The sequence below is a fragment of the Gouania willdenowi genome, chromosome 18 (genome assembly GCF_900634775.1).
Source record: "Gouania willdenowi chromosome 18, fGouWil2.1, whole genome shotgun sequence".
Lineage (NCBI taxonomy): Eukaryota > Metazoa > Chordata > Actinopteri > Blenniiformes > Gobiesocidae > Gouania > Gouania willdenowi.
In genome coordinates this window covers 24,699,667-24,726,816 of record NC_041061.1, presented here as the reverse complement: position 1 = coordinate 24,726,816, position 27,150 = coordinate 24,699,667, and the positions used below count along the sequence as shown (strand labels likewise).

Sequence of the window (27,150 nt, the reverse complement as noted above, 5' to 3'; positions counted from 1 at the left end):
TATCTGTATTATTACATGAATATCTGTAAAAGTCACGTTTTTCTATTAGCGCTGTCTGCTAGTATAGCATATCTTCTTCACTGCAAGAATATCTGCATGCCAACAGACCACTGGGTTACCAGTGCCCTCTGCTGGTCCAAACAAATATCTGATGTAAATACAATACAATAACTGCACAAAATACATTTTCAGTTGCACTTTTAAAAACAAAAAGAACTATTACGCAGTTTTGCATTGTTTACTATAGAACCAGAATTTAAATTAATAGGCTTCTTCTTCATTTGTATTATTCCTTTATTTATTTCATTCAAGATTTATTTTTAGTTAAATTGCATTGTTTGGAATTGTTTATCAAGGAATTCTTTTGACAATGAAAAATAAAAGGAAAATAGTACCCATTTTGTAAAAGTAATCGTCAGAGAATTAATCGGGAACCCAGTATCGCGAATTGAATCGTATCGGGAGTTGAGTGAATCGTTACATCCCTATTGTTCAGTATACGTACACGAAAACTGGATTTACCGGCAAGGTCCTATGATTGCACAATGGTATTTTTTAAAATTGATTAATACAGATTCAGAGACTATACATTTATCACTGTTCATGTGTGTAAATAACAGAGGTGACATAAGTACTCGCCGTCAGTACTCAAGGAAAAGTATAGATACTTGAAGAAAAAGTGACTCTGGTAAAAGTACTGAAGTTGCTCCCTTACTTTAGTAAAAGTAAAAAAGTACATGCTGTTAAATGTACATAAGAAAGTAAAACAAATGTCCTTTCAATAATAAGACAGGGTTTTTGAACCAGCAAATGCCATATCTTTTATTTCTTTAAGAGCTTGTAGAATACTGGTACACGGTAACAAGTTAAATCTGTTCCCTTTGAACACCTGGAGAATTGAGCACTCATAATAGATAAAATGTGTCAGGAAAAAAATAAGTGCAAATGCTCAATAAAACCCAGAGCAGCTTTGAGTTTAACATTTTTAAGAATTTGTAGAAAACTGGTACATAAAAATGAATAAAATGTTCACCTGGAGAATTTAGCACTGATAATAAATACAATCATTAAACAAAATGTTTCAAGACCAAAAAGGGGAAGAGCTCAATTAAACCCTGGTCTATAATGATTATGATTTCCTACTTGATAATTGAGAAATATTTATTATTATCAGGTTAAACTGATAGCATGTCTTTGTCCTTTAGGCGTGTCCACAGAGAATCATCCTCTTCTAATAAAGGTTTGTTTGTTAATCCTGTAAGTGTCACAGCTGGGGGAGGAAACAACACAAGTGGTCCCAGTACTAAAGGTACTAGACACCCACATATAATCGGAAGGAAAAATGGAATGACAAACAACGACAGACAGAGGGAGGGCCTGAGTTTCCATAGAAACCATCTCGACTGTTCCTGGAAGCAGGAGAAAAGGTGTCGGCTCAGGTGGTGCAGGACTGATTGACCAAATAAGTGCTGACAGTCCACACAGCAGTGCAGCTTTTCTGTGGCTGAGCCTAGACTGACCACACAGGACACTCAGGTAAGACGTTTGCACTAAGTGCCATCTTAGGGACCTTGTTTTTTATCTATTTTTGATTTTATTTTTTGAAATTTCTGGTATAAAAGAAAAAAAATCTATTGACCCAAATTTGTATTTGGGTCATTTTGATTATGTCATTTAAGGGTTTAGTGATTATTGTTAAGTTCATTAAAGAACAACTGAGAAAAAAGAAAGGAATGTAACAGAGGAGAGAGACGGACCAATATAAAACATTGAATGTGCAACATGCTTCTACGATGACGTGCATCATCAAAATGTCAGCTGCTTTGATTTTAATGTGTTCATTTCATCAGAGTTTTTCAACAACACTAGACCAGGGGTCACCAACCTTTCTGAAAACTGAACTACTGTATACTGTGTAACAAATTCCTTGTACTGTCCTCAAAACTGTACATGGCAAATAAAACATTTCTGATTCTGATTCTGATTCTGAAAAACCTCCTTAAATACTACATTTTCATGGTTTCACTTTAATTAGAGGGTAAGATAATAAGAATGGCTAGCAGGCACTTAAACAGGTCGGAAATATTTACGTTTCAACATGCAACACTATTTCTCCTAATTTCATAGAAAATCCCCATGTTGCTATTTTACTTCGTATTTTATTTCGTAAATCATATAAAATTTGTAAAAAATCAACCTTGCGTTTTTTTTAAATTATTTCATTTATATCATATTATTATATATTATATAACAGCACAACCCATACAGCAAATCTGCAGCATTTAAAAACATTTGTCACAATGTTTCAGTGAAAATAAACATTTAATACCAAAACTTTATCACGTGCAGCAATATTTAACTCTACTACATCTGTCATATGTTTTTATCTTTGTGAGTTTGAATCCTGGAAAGTTCATCAGATTTCAGATGGAGCTCCTGAGGGCCCCTCACATGCTCCATGAGGGCTACCTGGGGCCACAGTACCGTGTTGGTGAAACCTGAACTAGACTATGACTAATTTTAAAAAAATTGCATGTTGACGAAAACTACATTAAAGCTTATTTATGTTTTTGTCGACTAATAAATACGAAACTATCATTTGTCACGTGACGAATTCAAGTCAGAACTCATGTGATCATGTGCTCTTATGCATTGATCACATAAAATATATAATTAATACCTTCTATCTTTTAACAATAAATTCATAAACTCTGCTTTGTATTTTAGTCGACTAAAATTTTAATGTCCTTGAGTTGACTAAAACAAGATTATAACTGTAATAGTCCAGATTGCTATGTTTTGGCAAAAATTAGGTCGCATTTTTGTCAAAAGACGAGCCAAAACTAAATCAAAATTAACTCCAAACAAAACTACGGTTTATATTTATCCCCTAAAACCTACACTTAAATATTAGTACAAGATCATTTCAGATTCAAATGAAATTATTACAATAAAAACTAAAATAGACTACTAATGTAATAAACAATACACCACAGCTGACAAATAACAATGTCAATGATAGACATAAATACAATTAAAACAGTTTTATAAAGTGCAACCATTGTAAAAATGGGATTAGTGTTTGTAACTAATGAAATGTACTAAAAAATATATTCAATTCAATGATAATTCTATTAAGAGTTTTCATTTTCTTCTGTAATTCCAACCCAACTATTCTGTTCACATATCTTTGCAGGGGTTGATCTAAAAAGCTTTTCCATTTATTGTTATAATAAAGTGCTGGCATCACAAATATACGTGTAACCACCTGAAAAAGTACTTATTCCTTCATATATTCACGAAACTCCATGAGGGATTCTTTTATAACAACGTCATGTCCAAATTGCTAATGCTAAGAACCCAGTTTGGTTTTCGGTAGTGGTTGGACGATACACTGATATCGTGATACAATACAATAATGGGCTCTCCAATACGGTATTGTACAATATTTTTGGGAGGGGAAAAATGAAAAAAAAAATTGCAGTTCTTATTGATTTTATTTCACTTCATCTCTGGGTATGACCTTATCAACTCAATAGAAATGTAAAACAATCAGTCTGGTATGTTGTAAATTGTGTGGATCTTTTTTTTTTTTAATTTATGTGCAGCTAAATGAGTCAAAGAACAGTTTGCAGGTTTCACATGAACAACGTTCCCCATTGTATTTTCTGAACCTTTAAACATCATTGACCATGATTTCGGTTGTTTTTCCCGTACGTAGACCTCTTCTTACATCTTGTTTGTGTTGCCAATCTGTTAATATGTCGTGTTACTGGTTGACACATTACCCCTATTTACACAAAGCTGTGAGTAAAGTGCTGGCATAACCTGCCTGTGGTTGGGCTGCTGTTTGTGCTTCTCTGGACATGCAGGTGAACAGCTTCATGCTGTTTATCATGGTGCTGAATAACTATAGCCGTTGTATTGAAACAGAAAACACAGCATGCATTAAGACTGAGCAGAAAACAGGTTTTTTTTTTTTTTTTTTTAGCAGATGCATGGAGACACATGGGATATGTGTGGTTACTTATTACGGAGTCAATGAGGTGAGAAGAGACTGAATCAGCAGCATAGGCTCATACACAGGATGGCAGAGAGAACTCTAATTACCACCATAGAGCAGGAGGTATTCAACGACATTCTGTACAGGTTATTGATCAGATTATTGCAGTGTGACTGAGTGACAGTTAAAATCTCTTTCCTTGGTCATCATCACCTTCATCATCATCGCTGTAAAGCGTGACCGAGTTAGATGCTGGAGATATTAGGAAATAACGCGGCAGAGGTTTTTTGGGGCAAACACAAGAAACAGTAAGAATGAACCCTCCTTTTCTGCCTTACAGACATATTAGTCAGCATTTGCTGCAAAATACACTACATCATACCCAGGACTTGAACCGAACGTTTATTTTAGAATGTGGGATTAAAATTGGAGGACCCTGAAAAAAGATGAACACGTCCCAGGTCTGTTTGTTGTGAGACTTAAACCCAGAACCTCTCACCACTACCCCAAATTACGGCCAGCTATCACCAAAAAAAGCTATTAGAGTTAAACGGAAAAAAAGTTAAACCCAGTTTGGTTATTTTGGTTAGAAAATGATTCAATAAAATATTTAGTACTAGGATTTCAAAAGAAAGTACTAATGTTAGTATTTATTTACAGGTACACCTGCCACCTACAATCTGGGGACGCAAGAATGACTGAGGGGAAGCCCATAAAACACTTTTCTTTTGTATAGAACTCTCTATCCCACATCATGTCATCTAATGGAGGATTTCCTCCAAACGTAAGCTTGGAAATATTCCTTGGTAATCCCAGAGCTTCGTCACCCTTGCCTGAAGCATCAACTCCACAGTGCAGCATCGATGAATCCTACAAATACATCTTTCTCCCAATTTGTTACTCTTTTACTTTTATCTTCAGCATCTCCCTGAACTCTGTGATCCTCTACCGTTCTTTTCGCCAGACCAAGCGTTGGAATGCGTCCCTGATCTACATGGTGAACCTCGCTACCACAGATTTTATGTATGGTCTGTCACTGCCCTTTCTCGTGGCTAGTTACATCATACGGGACCGCTGGGTCTTTGGGGACTTCATGTGCCGCCTGGTACGCTTTCTTTTTTACTTTAACCTCTACTGCTCCATCTTCTTCCTCACCTGCATCTCTGTGCACAGGTACCTAGGTATCTGCCACCCAATGAAAGTCATTACTCTGGAGTCCAAGAAGGCTGTCAAGTCCATCTGTGTCCTGGTTTGGATAGTGGTTTTTGCTTTGACCTGCCCCATCTTTCGCTTTGCTCAAACTGGCCATGTGACAAGAATGGCAGGACTTGGGAGCAAAGAAAGCACAATGACTGTCAATCTAAGCTACCAGGTGGTGTCAGGGGATGATAACGCTACCTCCATTACCATGGGAGGTTCAATAGAGGAGTACCAGAACTGTTGGGACGATGCCATTGATAAGGAGTTTTCTGATTACGTGCCCTATGGCATCACACTCCATTTGCTGGGCTTTTTTGTGCCCTTTTCCATAATAGCCTGGTGTTACTCTCATGTCGTTTTGACCATTTTTAAGACTCTGCATTCACAGCCTTCAACACGCAGAGTTCAAGGAGATAAAAATCACAAAAGGCACACAAAGAGACATAAAAACTGCTCCGTGTTTGAGAGTACAGGCAGTACCAGTCTGTCAAGAGCAGTGGCTCAAGAAGAAGGGATATCCATCCTCCTCGGTGCTCGTTCTCCATATGCCAGTCGCAGACGAAAATCTATCAAGACTATCATAACCATCACCCTCCTGTTTGCACTGTGTTTCCTCCCATTTCATGTAACCAGAACCATATTCCTTCTGCTCAAAATCCTCAAGGGAGTCTCCTGTCACACCATGACCACTGTGTCCATGTGCTACAAGATTACCAGACCTTTGGCGTCATTCAATGCATGGCTCAATGCCCTCCTTTACTTCCTGATAAAAGACAAAGGGGGAACCCAGTGCTGCTGGCCAGTAAAGACCACCCAGGAACATGGAGGGCTTCTGCTGCCACTGAGAATAACAGAGAAAGATGGATGGAAACCGGAGGATGGAAACAACAAAAACAAGTGCAGTGCAATTCCCAGTACAACAAATGTGAAAAGCACCAACATTAAGCACATCGTTGAGTAAAATGATTGGAATGACTTTTCCCTCTTACCTGAAAAACGCCTGTTTAATCAATTGTCTTGTCGCCGCTTTTTATGTTAATCTGAAGTGTTAAGAAAAATATCTTTTTAAGAGTGGCTAAACCCCAGAACCACTTTTTCCTGCTGAAAACAAATGTATTTGGTATGAAGTAGTTGTTGATTGATTCTTGTCCAATTCTAGACATTTTGACAAAATATATAAATTTGCTGTATTTTATTGTAAGCCAATTTTTCTATTGGCTAAGAATGGTGGTTTGACATTTTGATGGCTTCTTACGTCCAACCAGCACTGTTGGCCCCGCCCCTCCCATTAAAGCTAGCACCTGTCGACTCTGCAATCTGTGAATTAGAGAATTGTGAATAGATAGGTACAGTGAGTATTGAGTAGGTAGTTAGCATAAATTGTTCTTTGAAGATTTTAAAGTATAGAGTCTTAACTGCCCCATAATCAAGGCATTTTTTTACCTTCCATTTAAAAGCTCAGGTTTAGACTTTAATTTGAGAATGGTATGAAAAACTTGACATTGCAGGTGGTATTTTAAATAACAATCTCATGTCAAATGTAAAGCAGAACACTACATATTCACCTTCTTCATCAATTATAGGCTCGCAAATTCAATAATAGTTGAACAGATCAGTAGGGTCTATATTACAGTAGGGCCCACATTATTTCAGGTCATTTCACTAACACATTATTTCTGAATAAGCTCTGGTCCAAAGTTCTTAGTAGGCTATTGGTTCTTTAGGAATATCATGTTTGTAGGCCCATTATATTACAAAACTTAGAAAACCACATGGAACTGGTTCAACAAAGCTCAGTTTGAAGATAGGTTTGTATCAACACTAGGGTTAGCATGATTACGCTACCATTAGCATCGTGTTTGTCCATCCATCCATCCATCTTCTTCCGCTTAGCCGTTTCCGGGTCGCGGGGGCAGCATCCTCAGTAGGGAGGCCCAGACTTCCCTCTCCCCGGCCACTTCCTCCAGTTTTTCCGGGGGTTCCCCGAGACGTTCCCAAGCCAGCCGAGAGACATAGTCTCTCCAGCGTGTCCTGGGTCTTCCCCGGGGCCTCCTTCCGGAGGGACGTGCCCTGAACGCCTCACTAGGGAGGCGTTCAGGTGTTTGTCCTGAAAGTAAAATAAGTGCAGTGTTTGTCCCTATCCTCTCTTAACAGATGTTAACTAGACACTTCACATCTGTCTCGTTTTCACACTTAAGTACTGTAATATAACAAATGCTCAAATTTCTGCATCACAATGAATTGTTTATAAAATCTGCTTCAAGATCATCTAAATATCTTGTGAAAACTAGTAAATTACTGCTTTGGTGACTTCACTGTGTAAAGTATCCGATCATGAGAATACTGTACTGTAGTGTGATTCATGTGTGGTTCTGTCTTTGAGCCAGTGTGTATTTTTGTTGATTTTACAACACCGCATAAAAATTTGTTTGAGGTTACATGCGAACACTGATCCATGCTTTTAAGCCGTTGAATTAAACATTTCAAACATTCACAGAAGCATCTTACTCGTTTAATTGTTTACAAGACAAATGAAGCATTTTAAGGAAGCAGTCTGGTGCGTGTGCGTAATTATTAACTGATACATAACACAGGAAGCGTTGGTGGCTCCCAGCTGAAACTTCACGCTCTGATGATTCAAATGCAATAGATGGCTTTCTTCAAAGAAAAATAATGCTCGTCTAACATGGCTCGTGGGTGACAAAAATATACATACACATAATGTGCAATTATTTAATAAGAGCAACTGATATCCCTCATTTATTTATACATTCACAAGGAAGAATGTATAATATTATTATTATAACTCATAGTGAGAGCTAATCAGGAACAACGTGGTTTCTTATTAGTTCTTAAAGTGTAATGTCAACATTTAGGATTTTTTTTTCATAGATGCATAAATGCTTATACAGCAAATGTAAAAATACATGGTTTGAAGTATTACACAGAAAGTCTGACTTTAATAAGGTGTCATGAAGGCAGTCATTAAGTGTTGTTCGCAAAATTCTGAAATTTTTGGAGCTATGTTGGCATTTTTTGGGTTAAGTGGAGGGATCTAGTGGGGTTAGGGCTAAAGTTAGGAGTTAGGGTAACGAATGACTTAATGACACCTCATTGATGCTAATGACAGGTGTTATGTAAAAGAGTCAGAACACACAGCTGGCAGCTTGAATATTGAGTTTATTTGAGCCGTCTTTGGCGTCTCTTCACAGTGCCAACACTAGACTCACTCTGACTACAAAAGGCCTAATGAAGCATATTAAAAACCATTGAATGCAAGAAAACAAAACTCTCAAATAATACATGTACCAAAAACTAAAACAAGAACTGCTTCGTCTACATTGTGTCTATGAGAACTCTGGTAACAATGAAAGCAGTCTGGAATGGTAGACCGTGTGCCGCTACCATAGAGCGGGATGTGAATGATCCATCTTCTCCTTTTCACTCTAATTACAAACGCCTCCAAATGAAAGTCCATGACATGTCATCGAGAAAGCAGGGGGAGGTCACCGGGTGTCATGATGAGGCTGGAGTCCAGGCTCAGGTTATCTACACAACAACAAATGTGTGATTTTAATGAAAACATTCAGCAACATGTTTTTATGACACCAGAAAGAAGATTACTGTCCTCATGGTGACGTCATCTGATGCGAGCCGCACTTTATCACTGAATAAACACTGAAGGAGCCTCCTTTGATTTTAGATTTATTTACCAAACGGACAACACTCATTAATGAACATAACATGTAATATGTAAAAGGCATTAGGGCTGGGCGATATCGACCAAAACTCATATCTCGATATACAATATTAATTAGTTCTGGGTTAGATTTGCTGATGCAAAATGCCACACGGGCATATTTATTAACAAACAGCTGCACAATATGTGCGACCTTTAGCCTTTTTGTCCTGTAGGGGACACCATGTGTGGCTTGTTTAGATGAAGGTCTGAGTTAGGACGCATTCACTAATCCATCTAACTGAGCTTTACATGCTGCTCTGAGAAGTAACGAAAGTCACGAGTATTTTGATCTAAAATAAGCTCTAAAAATATATATCAGAAACATTGTGAAGTAGGACACTATTTAACTGTACCCTAAATAATATTAAAAACTTGTACGATATAATTTGTACAGTGTGATTGTATAAATAAAAACAAGTTAAAGAAATAAAGATATATCTCAATATAGGCGATATTGTCATTTTCTATATCACCAAAATAGATAACGCGATACATCTTGAATCACAATATATTGCCCAGCCCTAAAAGGCATGATTATATCTTCAATCTCCTGGTGGACAAAGAAAAGTCACTACAACAATGAATGTATGGGCAGGAGATTTAAAAAGGGCAAACATGATAAAAATCTACACATGCATTTTAGGAAATAAAAAACAAGTGTTTTCATATTTTATATATAATCTTATTAAAAAAAAAATATTTTTTAGGGCTGCAGTAAACTTTTTTTTTTAGTCATCGATTAATCAATCTGTTCCTTAATCAATTAATCATGTAAGAGAAATGACATGTTTTGCAGTCTTTATGCTTCTTGATCTCCTGTCCACACATGCCTTTGAAGAAGACTGGCAGTTGAAACAGTTGAAACACAGCAGATGACAGTTGAAACATTTAAAGAAAATCAAAGCAAATTTCCTGAGAAAAAGTTGTCGGAATGAATGAAACCTTAACATATTATTCAAAAAATCATCTTGTCATAGTCATTACTAGTCATAGTCTAAAATGTATTAGTCGACAAAATGACCACTGAGCCCCAGGTCAGTGGATGTCCTCTCTTTATTTGTGTGTGTGACAGCACACTGCTGCCCCCCAAAGGAAAATAGGTGTAATGCAAAACCAATTCTTTTACTGTAAAGTGATCAATAAAGGATAACATTACCAACATGTTCAAATCAATGGGTGCTGAAGTGTATCACTATGTAAAAAATCTATGAATGAATTATAAAATACCCTTATTAACAGACACATTCTAGATGTGAATATGTATCTGAATTATGATTTATTTAACTGGTCAACAAAATAAAAAATCACACAACATTGATTTAAACCAAAAAGAAAAATGTGGGAGCAGTTCTGACTTTTCAGCAGCCATTTAAAAACAAACAAACAACTTGTACATGTATGTAAATTACTTCTTGTTTGTGAAGAACAATATGAAACAGGGCTGTTGCCTCTAGGGATGTTTTATTTTTTCTATTTTCCTAAAAAAAACCAAAATTTCATCTGTTCTGGTGTTGTATATGTTTCTGCCCAACATTGTCATACACTACATCATGTGTAACAGCACCACTGCTTTAAAATACAGTTTATCTGAATCAGGCACTGTTGTTGGATCAATCTGAAGTTGGAAAGATGACATTTTATTCTGTTCACAGCTTTAACGTTAACGGGTGCTGAACAGTGAAATGAATGTACTACTTTAAGGTGTGTGTTTAAAATGATCACAGTATACGCAGAATGAAACCACAGACTAGTACAATAACTATAGGCCTTCAAAGGAGGTAAACCACTTTGTTTCTTCTGAAAAACTGCACTAACTTTCCCATAAACAGGGCCTCCAATATTCTGTTTCCTACTTTTTTTTTTTTTTTAGGGTTTACCCATTTCCACATCACTTCCATTATGTTCCTGTTTCTTTCCCCGTTTAGATGACTTTACTGGCTAATAAACTGGATGACAATAGAGTCAACTACCTGTTTTTATGCTTCAGGTGATTTACAGAAATGGGAGGGTTATGCTGAAATCACGCGGCAATACGTCGCAAAAGCAACGTTAGCCACACTGCTAGACCCCAAGCAAACGCAAAAAATACCACTGAAATATGTGATATTTGTGAAACCTTTAATTAGCGCCAAATCTTGCCTGCACAGCTGTGTGATTGGAGACGCTTCTGCTGTGATGTGTCACAAGATATAATGATCACCAGTTCAGCTCATACGCCAATAGCTAATCCTGAGCCTTTTTAGATTTGAATGCAGTCATGATAATAATAACTACGCATTAAAAACACACTTCAGATGAAGCTCTGCATCATTTTTCAGTCACAGGATAACATGATCACTAGTCTCACTGCAACACATAGAGAAATGACAGAATTATGGGCAAAACTGGACATATTTACTATTTGTTACACATTCAATCACCAGCTTTTCAGTGAAAAGTGAATGTAACTCGAATATTTGCATTTCCTGACGAAAATGCAAATGCTGACCTTAGCATTAGTTAGCATTAGCACTAACATTAACATCTAAATTAGCATAGCGTCAGCCTAGCATATCATTTGCTAGCATCAACATTAGCCTAGCATTAGAATTATCATTAGCTAGCATTACGCAGCAGAATGAACCTCAGACTAGCATTAGCATTTCCCTAGCATTGACATTAACCTAGCATTAGCTAAGCTAAAACCAAGCAATAGCATGAGCAATAGAAAAAGATAGAATACAATAGATAGAAGGCTTTTATTGTCATCAATGTACAACGAAATTAAAGGACAACTCTGGTGGTGCAAGAGTATATAATAAAATAAAAACACAATAAGCTAGTAAAAATATGAAATGAAATAAAATAAATACAATTAAAAAGTTAAAATGGGTTAAAAAAAGATTTTAAAAAGTAGAAATAGATTGAAAAGGTTGAAAAAGGTTGATGGTAGTAGTTGAACATGTTGGAATGGTTGAATGGTCAAAATGGGTTGAAGAATGGCTGGTGATGAAGGGTTTGAAAGTAAAAAAAAAAAGCTGAAATTTCCAATAGAATCAAATGAAAAAGAAAAAATGTAATAAGTTAAAAAGTTTCAAAGTTTAAAAAAATAGAAAAGTAGAAGCAAAAATCTCGGAAACATACCAAATTTTTTGATAACTTAATTGCCTCCTGCATCCCTCACTAAATACGTGATATTGTCTCAAAACAAGTAATTGAGACATTTCCGTGTCATGCTGGGAACCGATTTTAATTAAAGCAAGAGGAAAAAAATTAAGATTTGTTTTCCGTTTCAAAAAGTCAATGCCGTTTTCAATCACGGAAAATTGGATGCCCTACACCAGTTCCGGCTCAAGCTGTACCTGATGATACGTAGGTGTGTACGGCTGCCATCCAGAGTTTTGTTTTTGAAAACCGACTTTATGACTCCAAATGTAGCGGTTGGCACACGAGCACCACCCCACTGTGTAAAATAGAAGCTTTGATGGCTCATGAGATGGTGATGGTGACCCAAAGCTGTGGAAAATGTATTCTCACAACCAACCAAACAGTACATTTTCCAGTTTAGCCACTTTTCCCCACATTGATTATTGAAGTAAAACATACATTTTTCAACCTTTTTTGAGCCACAGTCCAGCTTTTCATTGAAAAAATCCCAAAGCACACCAACCAGAAATGTTAAAAATAACACGTTGTAGCCCATTTTAACAATATACAGGAGAGGTGGCAAAAGTACTAGTCTTCAGTACTCAAGTAAAAGTATAAATACATATATAGATATAAAAAAACGACTCTGGTAAAAGTGAAAGCATCGAAGTTACTCCCTTACTTGAATTCCATATGTTTTATTTTTTTAAGAACTTGTAGAAAACTGGTACATAGAAACAAGTTCAATCTGTCACCTTTGAACACCTGCAAAATTTTGCACTCATAATAAATACAATATGAAAATAAAATGTGTCAAGAAGAAAAAAAAAGTGCAGATGCTCATTAAAATCCAGAGCAACTTTAAGTTTAACATTTTTAAGAACTTGTAGAAAACGGGTACATGTAAATGAATTAAATCAGTTATTTTTCAATTAAATTAAACCATGTAGATTAGCACTAGCTTCTCGGTTGCTGGTTTGTGTCTTTTTTACATCTTTTTACGCCTTAAAAGTAACCAGCTCATTCTTAAAATGTAAGGAGTAGAAAGTACAGATATTAGTTTAAAAGAGTAAAAAGTAAAAGTAAAAAGTCTCAGAAAAAATGAATACTCAAGTAAAGTACAGATACCAGAAAAAACTATTTAAGTACTGTACTTATCACCTCTGATATACAATCAATAATATTAAAGATTAAATAAACACTAAGAAATAAGTTTTTATGATTTTTTAGTCAAAAGTGCAATTTAAAATCTTTATCTTATATTTATATAATATAAAGATGGATGGATATCCATGTTCTGAGCTGCCTGTTCCTTTTTATGCAGATCACAAGTTAAAGTAGCTTTATTTGCACTTATCCACAGTGGTGGGGGTCTCCTCTCCGCTCTGACCTGCAGCTGAGGTCGGGAGATGCTGCTTTTTTTTTTTTTGCCAACTTTAATGTTCTTATTGATTTTAAGCTGTTGAATGTTTTCTGTTGCACTTTTTGATCATGTGACGCACATTGAGTTGCCTTGTGTATGAAACGCGCTATACAAATACATTTGCCTTGTCTTGAAGCTGACGGCCTGTGGACGGGGAGGGGCTCACGGCAGAAGAAGCAATGGCACATTTGCAGACAATAATTATTCATTAGTTTTAAAAAAAATAATTTAGACCAGTTAGGTGAAATTGAATCATTTTCAGTGGTTGAAAAACCCTGATTTAGGCGACCAGTTCTTTTTTTAAATGGTGGTTTTTAGCTATTTGAAAGAACGTAAAAAGATTGTGTCTGTGTGCGTGTGTGTGTGTGTGTGTGTGTCTCAGAGCAACTTGAGAGCTTCACCTTGGTCAAAGTTGTTGAGTTTTTTGGTGGTTGATCTTTCAGTAAGTCCTTCAATGTCCACCAGATCACTGTTGACATCTGAATCATTTAAAGCACTGAGGGTCACGTCTACACAGAGAGGAGGGGCAAAAGTACTGTATGTCACACACATGCACAACTTTAGAGTGTTTGACTTAATAACAGACAGCAGCAGTATGAACAACAGTAGGCAGTCACTAGGCCTGGGCCGATAATCGATAAATCAATTAACCAGACGGTAAATAAAATGAACACGGTAAGTTTTCCGGCCTCGATATATTGCCATATTCATACGTATTTGCAGCGTAATTACTCTAAAATAGTTTTCCCACGGCCAGGTTATTTTAGATTTAGGTCAATCTAACAGTTATAGTCCGGTAGATGCGGCAACGCTGGACCTACTACGTAGCTTCGGATTGTTACGCCGACTGCACTCAGCGGCCTGTGGAGCAGCGGAGCCTCGTACCAGCGGAGGAGATGTAAGCCGCGTGATCGGAAGCAGAAGCGGGAATGTCGAGTGGGGCTAGCAACCAAGCTAAGTATTTTGTTTTCCTCGTCTTTTGCTTCCTAACAGGCTGGATGACAAGATGGTTCACATGCATTTGAGGTGTTTTTTTTTTTCTTTCTTTCTTAACAGAGACAGGGTCTATTTTATTGTTTTTGTTTGATATTTATTAAAGTGCAATTTTTTGCTAACAGAGACCAAGAGTCCATTTTATTTTAAGTGTTTGTTTTATTTTATCTTGACATTCCAATTCCAATGGTAAAAAAATACTAATGAGAAATACAAGTTGATTTGAAAGGGTGTACTTGCATTATTATGATATATCATTACATTAGTGGTTGATTTGGTCTAAAAAAAAAAATCGACAATAATATCGTTTATCTGCAATAATTTGAGGGGCAATATATCGTCTAGCAAAATATGTCATGAGCCCAGGCCTATCATTCACAACCTTTTAGTAGTTTTATTACAAGCTGAGTGACTTCCCTTGTTCTGCAGATTATCACCAAAGCATTTAGAAAAACTCTGTGTGTGTGTGTGGAATGTTTGCTGATTTAAAACTGTGTATTAGTGTTTCCTGTAATACAGCTCAGGTTGGTCTTTAATGAATGTTGATGATGTGACCCTCAGATCAGACGGTCACATGTTGTGGCTATCTCTGGTGTCAGCCAACACAACCATGGGTGTGATGGTGCAGGACTCACCGGCTGTTTTTGGTTTCCTCAGTGGAGCCTGAGATGAGGTGGCAGTCAATGGTGCTGAAGCGCCCACAAACTGAGCTGCAGACAGAGGCAGGGCAGCTGCAGTGCTCGGGGCTGTCCTGGCGGCTGCGGCGGCGCTTTTCTTGCTGACCTTCTTTGGCCCATCGGAGGCAGGCAGGGCTCCTTCTTCATACAGCTTCCTCTTCACTGTGTTCTTTGTCTGACCGCTGCAGGGAGGGGAACTGAGCCTACTTTACTATTTTTATCAGGGCACACTGGTCAGTGCATTTGTTCAGGTACACACACACACACACACACACACACACACACACACACACACACACACACACACACACACACACACACACACACACACACACACACACACACACACACACACACACACACACACACACACACACACACACACACACACACACAACACACACACACACACACACAAAGCAGACCAAGATGGGCAACTTTTATCACAGTGGGGGCCACAAAAATGTAATGTCTGATCTGAGGGTCACATTATCAACATTCATCTTAGTATTTAGTTAATAACCAATCTGAGCATTAATACTGGAAACAACAAATGTGCATTTTGTGGTCATTTATTGTTTTTTTTGGTGAAATTTACTTGTCCTTTTGTATATTTATATGTAGTTTTTTTTGTAGTCATTTTGTATTTTTGTTGTGTTTTTTTATGTTTTTGGAGTCATTTAGTGTTTTTTTAAGTCGTTTTTTAGCATTACCAGTATATTGACATTTTGTGTACTTTTTATTGTCCTTTTGTATATTTGTAGTTATTTAGTATGGTTTTTGGTTATTTTGTTGAGTTTTGTTGTTATTTAGTGAATCTCTTCTTTTTTTGGTGTATTCATTTTGTATTTTTTATTGTTGTCTTCAGTGCTCTTGAAGTCATCTTGTGTTATTGGAGTAATTTCTGTTATTTTCTGTCATTTATGTGTCTTTTTGTGGTCATTTTGTGTATTTTGATAATATGTTATGCATTTCTGATATCCTTTTGTTTATTTTAATTGTAATTTAAATGTTTTTTGAGTCATGTTGTAGATTTGTGTTGTCATTTTGTCTTCTTTTAATCTTTTGTGTAGTTTTGTCATCATTTTGCATCTTTATTGCCATTTTGTGTATTTGGAGTCAGTTTTTGCATTTACTTTCAGGGAAGCACAAAATTATTCTGAGGGTCACATGTGGTCCCCCATGTCTGATCTATAGCCTCAGCAAAGTCACAGACAGTCACACAACGCTGATGCACAGATGATTCACTTCTCATGCATGTGTGTGTGTGTGTGTGTCTGTGTGTTACCCTGCAAGGCTTGGGTCCACTGCTGGGTGAAGTTGCATGGTGAGCTCTCCAAGCTTTGTGAAGGCAGCTCCAGCAGCAGAAAAAATCTCTCCAACCTACACGTACAGACACACAAAAACACACACACACACAATTAATAATTATTTAAATTATTATTAAATAAAATAATAATAAAAATTGGGGGTTGCAATTTGGCGCTCCTCCAGCAGATGGCACTCTAGACGGCCGCCTAGGTTGCCTGGCAGGAAGCGTGGGAATGCTGTTGTATACCACAGAGGAAATGTGTGTTATTTTAACCTGTTTAGCACAACATTGAGTTGCTGAATGGAGCGATACCTGAAGTTTCTGCACTCTATGTGTTATTTATTGCTTCCAGCGTGCAGAGGTCAATAAACAACATATTTCTATGTCTCTCCCGATATGAGGTTTGAGTGGTGAGCTGTGAGCAAACAGCGGGGGACAGGGGGTACATGGCTCACAGTCACCAGCCTGACTAAACTAAATGTAAAGAATTGTTGTGATCAAATAGCAAGGATTTACGCTTTTCTGGGCTGTGGAAAAGTAACATTTAATTGAAACCATAATGTGCCATTATTGATAAGTTAACCTCATCCGAAATTCCGCTCCATTACAGAAACACTGTTCACTTCCTCCGTTATTCTCTTTCACAGAGTGTTTATAAGAAGCTCCTTAAATTCCAGTTTTCACACTGCCAAAATGCACATCTTTGTTTTTCTTCCTCTCAGCTATGAGGAAGGATGATGATTTTCATCTCGGAAACGTTTATTTCCTTGCAAATGTTTGTTTGGCCTCAGTGGGCGGGGCCTCCGAACCTGGAATATTTGAGGGCGCATCATGTTAATGACAAGCAAATTCAGCCACGGCATTTATCATCACCAGATTATTGGTGAGCTGGGATTCGTAAGATACAAATGTTTCATAAGTCCTACGTTGCTTCAGTCATACGGCACAATGTGCACTCAGATTTGGACCCGTTTTCAGGAAAAGTTGGTAAATGAGGGCCATTTTACTTAGCACCAACGATGGAAGCACCATTTTACCCAGAAAATCAAAAGGTTGTTCTGAACAAGTTTGCGGACGATACCTTTATTTATTAGACCATGTTCGACGACCGTGATTTACTTCACAGTGAGGACACATTATGACTGATTTTGTGTAAGATGTTGTACATTAAAGGTGCATTTCCAACGCAGTTGGTTCTAGATTTGAGCTCTTCTACACTTGAAGTCTGCAGGCCAAAGAGCTTTTAAAAGAGTGTTGTAATGATTCATTGTATTTGTCCAATGGCCTGTTGATATCTGTGTTTCCAACTACTTTAATCATACCTGGCAAATCTCACCAGAGAGAAATGTTTATATGTGGTTATGGCGGTGGAAACAGTCATTTAAGGGACAGTTCCTAGCTCTACAGTAAAGTTGCTGCGTTAGAAATGCATCTTTAAAGTACAGATCTGTCTTAATGTGGATCTTTGTCTTGTCTAGGTGTATAAGCCGTTTCACACTCTTGCTATGGTTTAGTTCTTCCACATTAGGTCAAAGGTCAAGAGGGATAAACTCGCTATGGCTGACGGTGTACGAAGAGACTCTGACAGAGAATTTGATTATTTTCTCCAAGGCAGAAAGACTGAGTTCAGCTGCTAAAGCTAATGCTAAAATTCCAGTTTTGCCTGGCGTTTCAATAGTGACCCAGCTTATAGTCACATGTTGTAAACATGAATCGCTGATCAGTGCTGTTTCATTTATTCAGAATCAGAAAATACTTTATTAAAAACTTAATAAAGTATAATATAAGTATAGTATAAATGGCAAAAAGCGCTGTATTAAAAAAAAAAACCCAACACTAATAATGACCATCACGGACTACAAGCCCCCTCCGCAGACCTGTGACAGTTCCACCTCTCTGCAAAACAACCTCAACAACTTCTTTGCTCGTTTTGAGGCAGACAACAGCACCCCAGCACAGAAGACGCCACCTTCTCCTGGCGACCAGGTACTGACGCTTTCCCGGGATAGCGTGAAGCGATCCCTCCAGAGAACAAATGCACGGAAAGCGCCAGGTCCTGACAACATCCCAGGTCGTGTCCTGAGAGACTGTGCAGAGGAGCTCACAGATGTCCTCACCGACATCTTCAACACGTCACTGAGCCAAGCTGTTGTCCCCACATGCTTCAAAGCCACCACCATCATCCCGGTCCCCAAGAAGCCGTCTCCATCCTGCTACAATGACTACCGCCCGGTCGCACTAACCCCCATCCTCATGAAGTGCTTCGAGCGGCTGGTCATGCAGCACATCAAGTCTGCCCTCCCCTCCACCCTGGACCCCTACCAGTTTGCATATCGGCCTAACCGATCGACCGACGACGCCATCTCCACTGCCCTCCACTCAGCCCTCACCCACCTGGAGACCAAGGACGCCCACGTCAGAATGCTGTTCATCGACTTCAGCTCAGCATTCAACACCATCATCCCGCAGCAGCTCATCCACAAACTGGACAACCTGGGCCTAAGCACCCCCATGTGCAACTGGCTGCTGGACTTCCTGACAGGGAGACCACAGGCAGTTCGGGTCGGCAGTAACACCTCCAGCACCATCATGATGAACACGGGGGCCCCCCAAGGATGTGTGCTGAGCCCCCTCCTCTTCACTCTGCTGACCCATGACTGCGCCCCATCTTCCAGCTCCAACCTCTTCGTTAAGTTCGCGGACGACACGACTGTGGTGGGTCTCATCAACAACAACGATGAGTCAATCTACAGGAGTGAGGTGAGCAGGCTGGCCTCGTGGTGCAAGGACAATAATCTCCATCTGAACGTGGAGAAGACGAAGGAGATTGTTGTGGACTTCAGGAGAACGCACACCCAGCATGCTCCTCTGACCATCGACCACCTGCAGTGGAGAGGGTGAGCAGCACCAAGTTCCTGGGTGTGCACATCTCCGAAGACCTGTCCTGGTGCCTCAACTCTGCATCACTGGCCAAAAAAGCTAATCAGCGCCTTTACTTCCTCCGCAAACTGAGGAGAGCAAGAGCCCCATCCTCCATCATGCACACATTCTACAGTGGCACCATTGAGAGCATCATGTCCAGCTGCATCACCGTGTGGTACGGCGCTTGCACCGTGTCCTGCCGTAAGTCTCTGCAGCGCATCGTGAGAATAGCTGAGAAGATCATTGGTGTCTCTGTTCCCCCCCTTCTGGACATTTACAACTCACGTCTCACCCGCAAAGCCACCAGGATTGCAGGTGACCCCACCCACCCGTCCTACAGCCTCTTCAGCCTACTGCCATCTGGGAGGAGACTGCAGAGTCTCCGTGCTCGAACGAGCAGGCTCAAGAACAGTTTATTCCACCAGGCTGTCAGGAGACTCAACTCCCTCCCTGCTCTCCCTCCCATTCGTCCACTCATCCCCTTTCCCTTTCCTGCCCCTGCCTCCATCCCCCCTCCGCCTCCTTCCACCCTCTGCCCTCAGTTCTCTACCCTCCTTCACCCCTCTGCCCCCCTCTGCTCTCCATCCCCCCCCCCTTCATCCTGCCACAGTCTGGCCCTACAGAACCTGGCATCACCCCCCTCCACCTCCACCGCCCGTGTGCTCCACTAATTCACGCACCCTAAACTCTGCACAGCCGTCATTGTATTGTTATGCTATTTGTACTATTTGCTCACTACCTGACTTTTTAACTTTGTAATTTAATCTGCACTCTGTTTATATTATTAATACTGTAATTTATTTATATTCTACCTCATAGTAATTTATCCACATTCTACCTCATAGTGGAACACTCACAAGTGCCTTGTCTGTCGATTGTCTGTTGTTCGTTATTTGTTGTCCGAATGTCTTTAGTTAAGTTATTTGTTGTATAGTATTGCTAGTTGTTTTTTTGTGTGTTTGTTGTGTGTTTTTGTGTTTTAAGTGCTCTTTTTATGCACTGCAGGTTTGCACTGGGGGTTGGGGGGGGATTGTAATTTCATCTGTGCTGTATGTTTAACATGGTGCATATTTGACAATAAAGAACCTTGAACCTTGAACCTTGATGATAATTATACACACTCAGAAAAAAAAGTAAGACTACACAAACAAAATGTGCACATGAAATGACCTGTCCATCGTGCACTTCCTTTCAATCAATCAATCAATCAATCTTTATTTGTATAGCGCCAAATCATAACCAATGGTATCTCAAGGCACTTTACAGTAGAGCAGTCTTAAGGACGGACTCTTCATTTTATGGATACACACATATGCATATATACGTATATACACATACATATGTATCCCACACCCAACATGAATTCATCATGGCGGCAAGGAAAACCTTCTGTTAAGCAGCAGGAACCTTGTGTGGATCCCATTCCTATGATGAACAGCCATCCACGTTATGCTGTGTTGGGTGTGTGCAGAGAAAAGGGTGGAGACAGAGCCGCTGAGACTCTGTAACTCCACACTGAGGATCCCACGGACCTGCAAGACAAAAGCCAGAAGGAGTACAGGAGCAAACACACAAGGGAGTAAGCAGACATAGAGGGAGTGTTTGAAAGAGGAATGGGACCCTCTCCGGTCCCTCTCTAACCTAAATGACCTCTCTCTTAACGCCCTCTCCAACCTCTCTCCAACCGAGCATGCCAGACCCCCCCCCCCGGCAGTCTATGCCTATTGCATCTTAATTATGAGCTATGAGCTGGTTCCTAACTAAAAGCTTTATCAAAGAGGAATGTTTTGAGCCTAACCTTAAAGGTAGAGAGGGTGTCTGCCCCCCGAACCGTGGTTGGTAGATGGTTCCAGAGAAGTGGGGCCTGATAACTGAAAGCTCTTCCTCCTATACTACTTTTAGAGATGAATGGAACAACGAGTAGTCCAGCATTTTGAGAGCGTAGTGTTCTGGGGGGATTGTATGGCACTACAAGCTCCTTGAGATAGACTGGTGCCTGTCCATTTAGGGCTTTATAAGTGAGAAGAAGAATCTTGAATTCTATTCTATATTTTATGGGAAGTCAATGCAGAGAGGCTAATACAGGAGTAATGTGATCTCTTCTCCTAGTTTTAGTCAGTACACGTGCTGCAGCATTTTGAACCAGCTGAAGTGTCTTAAGCGACTTGCTCGGGCAGCCTGCTAAAAGAGAATTACAATAATCCAGTCTAGAGGTAACAAAAGCATGGACTAGTTTTTCGGCGTCGCCCTGAGACAGGATAGATCTGATTTTAGCAATGTTACGGAGATGAAAGAAGGCAGTTCTTGAAGTTTGTTTTATGTGAGAGTTGAAGGATAAATCCTGATCAAATAGAACCCCAAGGTTTCTAACAGTTGTGCTTTGTGCCAGAGTAATGCCATCTAGGGCAGTTAGGCTAGCATAGGTTTCTCTAAGGTGTCGCGGGCCCAGTACAATGACCTCAGTCTTGTCTGAGTTGAGAAGAAGAAAATTTTGGTCCATCCAGGCCCTAATGTCCTTTAGACAGGCCTCAAGTTTAGATAGCTGATTTGTCTCACCTGACTTCATTGATACATACAGTTGGGTATCATCAGCATAGCAGTGAAAGTTAACAGAGTATTTTCTCATAACATTACCAAGGGGGATCATATAGATACAGAAGAGGATTGGACCTAGCACAGAGCCCTGAGGAACCCCGTAGCTTACTTTAGTGTACACAGAAGACTTATTATTCACGTGTACAAACTGGTACCTATCAGATAGGTAGGACTTAAACCAGTTTAGGGCAGTCCCTGTGATTCCAAGTAATTTCTCTAATCTCTCTAGTAGAATATAGTGATCTATAGTGTCAAAAGCTGCACTAAGATCTAATAAAACCAGCACTGAGAGTCGTCCTTCATCTGAAGCCCAGAGTAGATCATTAGTTACTTTAACTAAAGCAGTCTCTGTGCTGTGTTGAGCTCTAAAGCCTGACTGGAAGTCCTCGAACAGGCTGTTGTTTTGAAGAAATTCACAGAGCTGAGCTGCCACAACTTTCTCAAGAATCTTTGAAATAAAAGGAAGATTAGATATAGGCCTGTAGTTTGCTAAAGTGCTGGAATCAAGAGTAGGTTTTTTGAGAAGGGGTTTGATTACAGCTACTTTAAAGGACTGTGGCACGTAGCCTATTGATAGGGATATATTTATTGTCTCCAACAAAGATGGGCAGACTAGGGGAACAACTTCTTTAAACAGCTTAGTTGGGATCGGATCTGAAAGGCAGGTCGATGGTTTGGAGGATGAAATAATAGAGTTAAGTTCCTGAAGTCCTATATGTGTGAAACAGTTTAGGTTAGGCCTATTTACATTTAATGGTACAGCAGGCCCAGGTGAAGGCAGGGAGTGGCTAATTTTATCTCTAATCTTGTGAATTTTATCGTTAAAAAATGTCATAAAGTCCTCACAGCTGAGGGCTAGAGGAATCATGGGCTCAATAGAGCTCTGACTTTGTGTTAGCCTGGCTACAGTGCTGAAAAGGTACCTCGGATTATTTTTATTTTCTTCAATTAGTGAGGAGTAGTATGTAGATCGACTATGTCGTAAGGCTGTCATGTATTTACTATGGCTTTCTTGCCAAAGTATTCGTGACTCCTCTGTTTTATTGGAGCGCCACATTCTCTCTAATTTACGGGTTGTTTGTTTGAGTGTGTGAGTTTCAGAGCTAAACCACGGAGCTTTCCTCTGACGTTTAATAGTTTTTTCCCTCAATGGGGCAATTGAATGTGTACATTTAATTAATATAATAGCTTAATAAAAAATAATCATATGGACCAGTTTAATGAATGGTATACCTCATAAATGATCTTTTTCAAAGTGAGAACATACTGTAATACCTGCCTGGTCCACATTCCTGGTGTCATATAATGGCTAGTTTATATACATGTACAGTATGGATCAATTGTTAGTGATGAACATGTCAATATCAGACCAAGTCACTTTCCTTGTATAATTTTAAACTCTATTTGGCAGTAAAACTATTCTGATTCTGATGTGGGGAAAAAAACATACTGTTATATTCTTACAACAGAGCAAGGCAAAAGATTACGCTGACTTTTTTTTTTTTTTGCGTCTCTTCGTCTTTTAAAAGCGCAAATACGCATTGAAATTTGTTTGTTGAAAGCCGGTATAAGTGACTGAATGCAGTCTGAATGTTGCACTTGCTATATTGAATATCAGATAGATTAGGACTAGCTTTATCGTTGTTGCGTGGGGCCATGACATTCTCCCCTAAATCTTTTCTCTTTGAGCAGGTACCTCATCAAGAGCACCTGCTTGATTGGCTGCAGGAGGGAGTCTGCTGGCTATTTAAGGCCTGCACGTCATTCTGTGAGAAGAGCTGGGACAGACTTGAGAGGATGCAGGGCTGGGCTGGGCACATGCTTCATTTTGTTGTATTTATTTAGTTTATTATTTTAGCTTGGCCTGGGAGTGACCGGTAGTCAATGTTTTCGTTTATATATGTATCCCAGTTTTCTAATTTAGGGAGGGGGAGCAGCTTCAACGGCCCTATAGGGGTTGGCCTGCCTCCCCCTGCATTTTGTTGGTTTCAGCTGGAGCTTCCATGCCCTTTCAGTTTTTCACTTTTGGTGAGTTTTGATTTATTTAATTAAAAACACTTAAATGAATCTTTGTGTGATGTCCTTAATTATGTTCTGGTCTTCTTATTTCAAGCCATTTGTTCTTTTTGTACCTTCCTTGAGGAGACCATAACATAATGGGGGCTTGTCCAAAAATGAATTGATAATTTATATTACAATTGTAGATATTTTTTTCTTTCCTGAATTGGAAATGTATTGGACATTTTTTGGTGTGCACAGTATAAGTTTTGAGGTTTAGACTTATTGTGTCCACCTCAATTGATTTTTTTTTTTTTTTATTGATAGGCTATTTGTGAAACTGCATTCAAAATTATTTCAAGCCATTTGTTCTTTTCGTACTTTCCTTGAGGAGACCATAACAATCGTACAAAAAAGTCCGCTAAAAATGTCAGCACATAGCACAAACAGCGTCGTGTTTACATTTTTATCCCTCTTGACCTATGACCCAAGTTGGTCGTGCATGCGCACTTCCAGAGTGAGAAAAGGCTTAGTGTCATCCTACAATGCCTCTGTTCATGTCTACGCGCTCTTATTTTGAAAACGGCAACTTCCGGTCGCACAATATGAAAAAAGGGCCTGTTTTGTTTGTTTTAAAATATTTAATATTCTGTTAGTAGAAACAAAAACGAAAATCAACCGGTTTTTGCAGTTCATTTTTATCCCCTCTCGACCCTGATAAAGAAAAAATGCCTTGAATTTCTATCTTAATTTAACATTTTAAAATTAAAACCAAATAACTTAAAAAACATTTTTTAATTATTGTTCAACTATTCTTATTGAGTGAAACATTCCATGACCAAAACATATACCGACAATTACAGGCTGGTTAACAATCACATTTTAACTTTCCCATTGACTGTAATCTACTAACGATGTGTGGTATACCGTTTTGTTTTGTCCCCGTTTTTCCAGCCACTCAAATTAATGTGGGTCTCCATTAACCAAGGAAGCTAGAACATCCCAAACCCCAGTCAAAGATCTCCTTTAGCAGCAGTACTGTGAGCAGCACCTTCATTCTTTCACATGATCTATGATACTTTCTGTGGGACTCATAAGAGGCAGTAACTGATATCTGGGTTCAAATGAATGGCGCCTACAGGACGTGTGAGCTCCCCTCACTAAAAGTCATGCGTGAATTAAAGGACTTACTTTGGTGGAGGCTGACGTCATGTAGCAGGTGTTCGTGAAGTCCAAAGAAGTAAAAATGTAGCCGTGTTTACACCAGCATTCAGGATGCTAACAGTAGAGCTAGCTAAGTAGCTAGCTTAACGTGTGGTGCTGAGATGGCGGAGCGCAGTGAATGCAGCACGGCGTTACTGGTGACGTCAGGGGTCGTTTGTGACTAACTCTTTTTTTTTTTTTTTTTTTTTTTTGTATCTTTTATTGAACATTTAAAAACCATACAAACTCTCGATAAGGATAATAAACTCAACTTCAAACTTCTTCAAAAGCAAAGAACAAAAAACAACAAAAGGGGGTACATTTAAGAAAAATAAAAACTAAATATTGCGAATCAACAAATAAGCACCCATATGCAAAGAGTCGGCGCAAGGCGGTATTAAATATATATACAAATATATAAATACACAGGTGAACATAAACACACGTTTCAAATTAAAACAATAAATTAATTAGAAAAGTCTAAACATAACTTATATGCAAATTTACAGGAGCTTCTTATCCAAGGTTACAAGAGATAACGGAGAAGATGCCTCATTCATGTGTGAAATAGTACCAACCGGTTTACAGTCCAAATCAGATCTAATGGGATTACCTTTCACGCGTAAGACTTTTAGTAAAACACTTCTGATTGCATTTGGCCACTATAACAATCACACAAAGATAATTTGCTGACTTTGTGGCTAAATCTGTGAAGTACTGTAGTGAAACCAGCCTCTAAGCCAGTGTAAGCGTACTTGAGCACATTGCTAGAAATCCTTCTAACGAGCGCACTGCGCCCGTGTGTATAATGGCGGATCCTTCCTTTATCCAGCTCCAATTGGCCAGGGCTAAAGCCTGGTCCCATAGTGTTTGATAACACCAATTTCTACAGGCTCTGAGCTTTACAACGCTGTGTCAAACATTCTGATTGGTCAAAGCATTGTGGCACTAGAGCCATGCTTAACGCATCAAAGAGTGGAACCAAAAAAATACAGCAGAAACCTGACTAAAAATAGATATGTTCATTTCAAGCCAAATTGCAACACCTATTGGTCAAACATGAGACTATCCATCCATCCATTTTCAGACCCACTTTGTCAGGATCGCATGGGGTCTGCCGGTGCCAATCTCCAGCTCTCATTGGGCACTGGGCGGGGGTACACCCTGGACAGGGCGCCAGTCTATCAATTTGACTAACATATTGCAGTTACAAACTTCTTACCAAGCGTTTGGAAAACTTTGGCAGAGTTGTGGCAAAGTGAGCTTCCACCTGAACTTTTTAGTACAAAAACGTGCACATCTTTGGCCTATTGATTATTATCATCACCAAACTTGCAGCAGTTGATAGAGCATAACGTGGATGGCTGTTCATCATAGGAATGGGATCCACACAAGGTTCCTGCTGCTTAACAGAAGGTTTTCCTTGCCGCCATGATGAATTCATGTTGGGTGTGGGATACATATGTATGTGTATATACGTATATATGCATATGTGTGTATCCATAAAATGAAGAGTCCGTCCTTAAGACTGCTCTACTGTAAAGTGTCTTGAGATACCATTGGTTATGATTTGGCGCTATACAAATAAAGATTGATTGATTGATTGATTGATGTCCATACATTAGTTCAATTATTTCTGCTTTTATAGCCTTCATTAATTAGAATTGACGTTATTTTTTATGTAAATCTTCAGGTTTTTTTTGGGCTGACTACAGATTTCTCTATATAAAACATGATTTATTGTCACTCAATATCATATTTCCACAATGTAAAGGGTCCTACTTCAACCTGAACAAAAATTAGCCATGTCGGTCATGTAGAAGCTTAGAAAAACCTTATTTGTTATGGATATGTGATTTTTGGAGATAAGTGGCTGGGGCTTAAGAGGTGTATTTACACCGTTAGATAACTTCTATATTTCATCCTCCATGTTTCAGACACAGGAGACCCCGTCAC

At 39.0% G+C, this 27,150-nt stretch overlaps 2 protein-coding genes across 4 annotated transcripts; one reads left to right on the top strand and one right to left on the bottom strand.

The window, feature by feature from the left end:
* The first annotated feature begins 1,230 nt into the window (after window positions 1-1,230).
* Window positions 1,231-7,173, top strand: LOC114480475 (P2Y purinoceptor 3). 2 transcript variants are annotated; one of them, XM_028474648.1, is made up of 2 exons: window positions 1,231-1,536; window positions 4,664-7,173. In XM_028474648.1, exon 2 carries the CDS (start codon window positions 4,758-4,760, stop codon window positions 6,162-6,164), a length of 1,407 nt encoding a protein of 468 aa, XP_028330449.1. In that variant the 5' UTR covers window positions 1,231-1,536; window positions 4,664-4,757; the 3' UTR covers window positions 6,165-7,173. The 2 variants fall into 2 exon arrangements, with proteins under 2 accessions (XP_028330449.1, XP_028330450.1); XM_028474649.1 differs by lacking the exon at window positions 1,231-1,536 and adding an exon at window positions 3,990-4,046.
* Window positions 7,174-7,834: 661 nt separating this feature from the next.
* On the bottom strand, window positions 7,835-25,326 carry LOC114480376 (chromatin complexes subunit BAP18). 2 transcript variants are annotated; one of them, XM_028474481.1, is made up of 5 exons: window positions 25,183-25,326; window positions 16,453-16,547; window positions 15,123-15,361; window positions 13,896-14,003; window positions 7,835-8,752 (listed from the first exon to the last, which is right to left on the bottom strand). In XM_028474481.1, the coding sequence occupies exons 1-5, from the start codon at window positions 25,201-25,203 to the stop codon at window positions 8,688-8,690; spliced, it is 528 nt and encodes a 175-aa protein (XP_028330282.1). In that variant the 5' UTR covers window positions 25,204-25,326; the 3' UTR covers window positions 7,835-8,687. The 2 variants fall into 2 exon arrangements, with proteins under 2 accessions (XP_028330282.1, XP_028330283.1); XM_028474482.1 differs by having other exon boundaries at window positions 15,123-15,346.
* Window positions 25,327-27,150: the final 1,824 nt, after the last annotated feature.